At 46.4% G+C, this 5685-nt stretch overlaps 1 protein-coding gene across 1 annotated transcript; it reads right to left on the bottom strand.

Annotated features, from left to right (window-relative positions):
- Positions 1-2892: 2892 nt before the first annotated feature.
- LOC137943749 (uncharacterized) lies at positions 2893-3852 on the bottom strand. The gene is made up of 2 exons (XM_068789187.1): positions 3571-3852; positions 2893-3225 (listed from the first exon to the last, which is right to left on the bottom strand). The coding sequence occupies exons 1-2, from the start codon at positions 3850-3852 to the stop codon at positions 2893-2895; spliced, it is 615 nt and encodes a 204-aa protein (XP_068645288.1).
- Positions 3853-5685: the final 1833 nt, after the last annotated feature.

Below are 5685 nucleotides of genomic sequence, written 5' to 3'. Positions count from 1 at the left end.
TTCATATCTTAGTTCTCTTTCTCAATTATCTTTTGAATTTTTTGAGCTTGGTGTTACAATGTGGGACCCACCATGGTGCACGAGTTGGTGGGACCCACAAGGAGGGATGCCAAGAAGAGTCCTCACCCAAGCTAGCACGAGTTAAGAAGATAAGAAGCATGTTATGAGACAACAATAATAGTGAGTCAGACAGCTGGATCTTCGGTTAAGTACCTATGTCTTCAGCTCCTAACGGGCCGGTCTTTTGGGTAGTATTGGCTAGGTGCTTAACATTTGGTATCAGAGCGGGCGCCACGTTGTGAGTTTGAATCCCGGGGCACTCAGAGGCTGGATTAAAATTACTGGTAGGTTGCGGTTGGGCCAGTGTCGCTGCGCCGCCGTGGTCATCAGTTCGTAATGGTGGGAGTACTGTTATGGGATAACAATCACAGTGCGTCAGACAGCTGGATCCTAGGTTATGTACCTATGTCTTCCTCTTCCATTTCTAACCAAAAAAGTTTATTACAGCGGTGCCCGAAGGTATAGTGTTCATCACAATTAAAGCATAATCCCTTTTCTTTCCATGCTTCCATTTCTGGTTCGGTTAGTTTTTTTATGACTGGTGGTTGTGTGGGAGGGGGCTTTGGGGTGGAAGGAGGAGGTGTGTAAGTACTGCTGCACCAGTGAGAGGGGGTGGAGGACCCTCTTGAGGTGGTTTTCCCGATTGGCCACGTTGGCTTCCTGTTTTGAAACTTGTTTTTGGCCTCCAAAGCTCGAGCTAAATTCATAGCTCGTGTCAAATCTGAGGGGGCAAGGAGTTCTATTTCCAACCTCAAGGCCTCATTTTACCCTGTTGTGAAGAAGCTAACGTACTGATCCAGTCTGATGACTTTGCTAGCTTGGGCTAACCTCTCTTGAAATAATTTATGGTATTCAACAACATTGCCCATCTATTTTAAGAGAACTAGATCGCCCAACGGGTTGTGGGTGGGTGAGCCAAACCGAATGGTGCACAATTCTTTATAGTCTTCCCAACCAATGCTCGGATGTTCCATTTCTAGTTGGTGGCTCCACATCTGCGCTTTGTCGAGCATGTGGAATGCGGCCAAACCAACTTTGTCTACTGCTACAGTACGTTGGTGAGAAAAAAACTTCTCACATCGGTATAACCAAATTAAAGGGTCCCCTGACCCATTAAAGGCTGGAAATTCCATTTTAGTGTACGTTGGAATGGTGCCATTGCTCGGACCAGTATACTCTAGACGTCCTCCATTTGGATTGAACTGTTATGTGTGTTCCCCATTTGGAGTGGGTGTCCTTCGGATCAGAGTTGTGAGCTCTTCCATTTGTTGAGATAGAGCCCAAGAGACTGAAGAGATCCTGCTGTCCAGCAGGGTTGCCAATCGACCTTCTACCTCGTCCTGCCTTGATTGCATCTCTGTTTGCATCTCTTCTTTGAACCTTTCCAACCTCTCTTCCTGGCTTGACATCTCTCCCATATTTCCCCGCTTTGATACCAACATGTTATGGTCTCGGACCATGGATCGAGTAATCCGATGGAGGGAGAGCTCTACGTCCAGCTCAGGTTCGACACCAGAGTGCTGTTGACATCCTGGTCTACCTATGGTTCTGATTTCTGGGTGAAGGACTTAAGGGAATGGAGAAAGGAGAGTGCTCGGAAAAGATGGAAGGGGGTAGATGATAACCCGGCTCTGAGGGTGTCCGCAACCTGATTCCTTAAAGGAGAACCTTCCCTATTTTGTTGTTCTATTTTCAAATTCGTTCCCTTTTCATTTTCATTTCTGCTCCCTCTTAAGTTGTTCGCTGAGGGCCCTAATTAGTTTTACAAAAGTGCCATTATGGCTGACATGCACAATGAGCTGGAAGAATTCAACCTAAGTTCTAAGTAGTTGCTGAAATAAATCAACCACAAGTTCTAATTAATTGAGTGATCTGCGTCCCTTCAACCACGTCGTCGGTTTTGGATGACTCATTCGGCTATCGAGTCCGTGTTAAGGTCTCGGACCATGGATCGAGTAATCCGACGGAGGGAGAGTTCTTCGTCCAGCTCAGGTTCAGCACCAGAGTGCTGTTGATGTCCTGGTCTGCCTATGGTTCTGATTTTTGGGTGAAGGACGTGAGGGAATGGAGAAAGGATAGTGCTCAGAATAGATGGAAGGGGGGTAGAAGATAACCCGACTCTGAGGGAAACCGTAACCTACGGCTCTGATGGAGTCCACACCCTGGTTCCTTGAAAGAGAACCTTCCTTCTTTTGTTGTTCTATTTTCAAATTCATTCCCCTTTTATTTTCATTTCTGCTCCCTCTTAAGCAGTTCACCGAGGGCCCAAATTAGTTTTACAAAAGTGCCACTATGGTTTACACGCTCAATGAGCTGGAATAATTCAACATAAGTTCTAAGTAGTTGCTGAAATAAATCAAACATAAGTTCTAATTAATTGAGTGATCTGCGTCGCCCTTCAGCCGCTTCGTCGCCTTTGGATGACTCGTTCGGCTATCGAGTCCATAACATCACTCCCCCTTGGGAACTGAGCTTGTCCTCAAGAAATGAAGGGTAAACGTGCTAGAACACCTGTAATTCTTCCCAAGTGGCGTCTGTAGGATCAATATGTGACCACTGAACCAAAATCTAATTGTTGTACTTGAGCTGCCGAGTCTTCAGAATTTTGATCGAAGTGAGAGAGACCTTACCATTCTCTATCGGTGGCAATGCAGGGATGGACTGAGGTGCTGGCCCCCTGAGAGGCTTGAGCAGGGAAACATGGAAAATATCATGGAGTTGGGACTCTGGGGGCAGTTGGAGGTGATAGGCAACGTGTTCTACTCGCTATAGAATTTGGAAGGGCCCAAAGTACATGGGGGAAAGCTTGTGGCGCGTACCAGCAATGGAGTGTTAGCGATATGGCTGGAGACGAAGCCAGACAAAGTCGTCTAGACGGTACTGCACATCCCGGTGGTGTTGATCATACTGGAGCTGCATGTGGGCCTGAGCTTTTCGGAGGCGGTCGAGTGCATTTGCTAACAACTGATCTCTACTTTGCAGGGCGTGATCAACTGCGTCCACTCGGGTGGACCCTTTTTTATAGGAGAGCAAACGGGGTGGGTCCCTGCCATAGAGAATTTTGAAGGGTGTCTCCTGTAAGGCTCTATGAAATGAGGTGTTGTAGCAATATTCTGCCCAGCTAATGCATTGAACACATTTCTTGGGGCTGTCCCACACAAGGCACTGTAAGTACATCTCGATGGTTCTGTTCACTGCTTCTGTCTGACCATCTGTTTAAGGGTGGTAGGCCGAAGAATATTTGAGTTTGGTGCCGCATAATCTGAAGAGTCATTCCATAAGTGACATGTAAAGATCACATCCAGATCACTGACTATGGACTTCGGAATGCCATGGAGACGCACAATATTGTAAAAAAAAAACTTGGGCGACTGTGGCTGCTGTATACAGATGGGGCACGGGCATGAAGTGAGAATACTTCGAAAGTCGGTCCACCACGACAAAAAGGATGGATTTCCCCGCTGCTCACGGAAGGCCTTCAGTAAAATCCATAGAGAGGTCAGACCATACCTGAGTGGGGAGGTCAAGGGGCTGAAGCACCCCAGCCGGAGACAAATGGTCAGCTTTGTTACGCTGGCACACTAGGCACGTAGCAACATATTCTGCAACGTGAGACTTCAATCCAGCCCAATAAAAATCACCGCGTATCCTCTGTAAGGTCTTGTGGAGCCCTTCATGCGTGTTGTCATGGTAAACTGATAAAATACTCAGCACCAAGGGAGATGAAAGCAGGAAGTAGATGCGCCGTTTGTACCAGATGAGCTGATCTAGGATGGACCAATGAGACGCCATCTGTCCGGCTATAATTCTTTGAGACAACTGCTATAATTCTGTTGTGGACTGGTGCTCTTGATGTATGGACTCTAGCAGCAGAGGCGTGGGTTGGCTGATGGCTGCAAGTTGCAGTGCTGCGTCTGAGCGATGGGAGAGAGCATCCGCAACTCGATTCAATGGACCGGGTTTGTGTTCGACGGTAAAATTGAATCCCATGAGCTTGCTTATCCAGTGCTGTTGTGGTGGGGTGGATATGCGTTGGTCCAACAAGAACTTCAGACATGAGTGATCAGTGCGGATGAGAAAAAAGCGGCCCCACAAATATGGTCTCCAGTGCTGTACGGCCTTCTCTAACCCAATTAATTCTCTTTTATAAGCTGGAAATTTGTGACGGTAGAGGGCTAGCTGATGGCTGAAGTATGCAATGGGGTGTCGGGATTGATGAAGAACTACCTCAATACCGCTGCCAGAGGCATTACATTCTAGCACAAACACGTCGGAGCCTGCCTTCAAAAGGATTTTGTGGTCACAGTGGCACAATGGTAGAAGGCTGTTGGGTGGGTGAAACAGATCTGTAAACTCATCTAGCAATAATTCCAACGTGGTGAGTGTGGGCTGCTGGTGCTGGATGGTATGAAGTTGTGCTGAACCTTCAGTATGACTGCCCTGAAGTGTGATTTTGTGGTTGTACAATTCAAAGCTCATTGTAAGTGCTGCGAAGTCCCATAAGATAGGCCCTAAGGTTTGGTGCCACTTAATGTCGAGAACTAAATAGAAACCACCAAGGCGAATGATAAAGAAATTTGCTGAGAAGGTATGCCTAGCAATGGAAAACCGGACAGACTGGCTGACCCTATAGCTCGGTACTTTGTCCCCATTGGCAATGGACACAGATGCGATTGGCTGGGATTGCACCGGAAGTTGCTAATACTTGGCTGCGGTGACGCTGATGAAATTGTGCGTGCTTCCTGAGTCTACTAGACCTACTAGTGGCTGTGCACCAACCAGAGCCCAAACCTGCATTGTGGTGGTGGTCTGAATGCATGTGATGGCGTGTAAGGTGATAGCAGGTTCCTCAATAGCAACGTGTTCCACTGGTGATCCTGGGTTAAGTACCTATGTCTTCCGCTCCTAACCAGCCGGTCTTTTGGGTAGTATTGGCTAGGTGCTTAACAACGCACAAACTGAAATGAGTTAGAAGACTTGAAGATCAAGTGGGACCCACAAAGATACCACGAGCTGGAATTTTATAAATATCAGCTTGAAGATCACGTGGGAGCCACAAGGATAAGGTCACAAGCTGGCCTCCTCCGTTATGACCACGTTCTTGAAGAAGAGTTATAATTCAACTGAAATTAGAACTCTATTAGATTGTGTTTTCCTTTCATGAGAGACTTATCTTAGAGAGTTAGAGTTGGAATGTAATTAGGAGATTTAAAGGATAATTCTATTAGGACTCTATCACTTCCTCTACTTTAAATAGAGGTGTTGTAATTCGGAATTAATCAAGTTCTACAAATCTCTCTTGAGTAAATCTCTCTCTCTTTGCTTGGCACATATGTTACGATGGATCGAGTAACATGGTGTGGGAATTGAGACTCCAGCACTGATGGTGTGTTGCTGGACTCGATATGGTGGTCTAAAACCCCCTTCTTTGATTGATCTTTCTCACATGATCAAGCTCTCTCTTTATGAATGCAATATAGTGCTAGGTAGAGCTTAAGAACCCAATTACTATTAACGTGAATGATATAGGAAAAGGGTTACCTTTTCTTGATCACGGCAATTAGGGTTTCAACCCTCTTCTTGCTGCTGCTCGTGCTAGGATGGTAGTCCTAGCTTGGGATATCC

The sequence above is a fragment of the Aristolochia californica genome, unplaced genomic scaffold (assembly GCF_029961685.1).
Source record: "Aristolochia californica isolate CCGP_79_NKW_82.1479 unplaced genomic scaffold, dmAriCali1.0.hap1 SCAF_11, whole genome shotgun sequence".
Taxonomy (NCBI): domain Eukaryota; kingdom Viridiplantae; phylum Streptophyta; class Magnoliopsida; order Piperales; family Aristolochiaceae; genus Aristolochia; species Aristolochia californica.
Note: the sequence above shows the minus strand (reverse complement) of the source record. Positions and strands in the feature narration are given on the sequence as shown.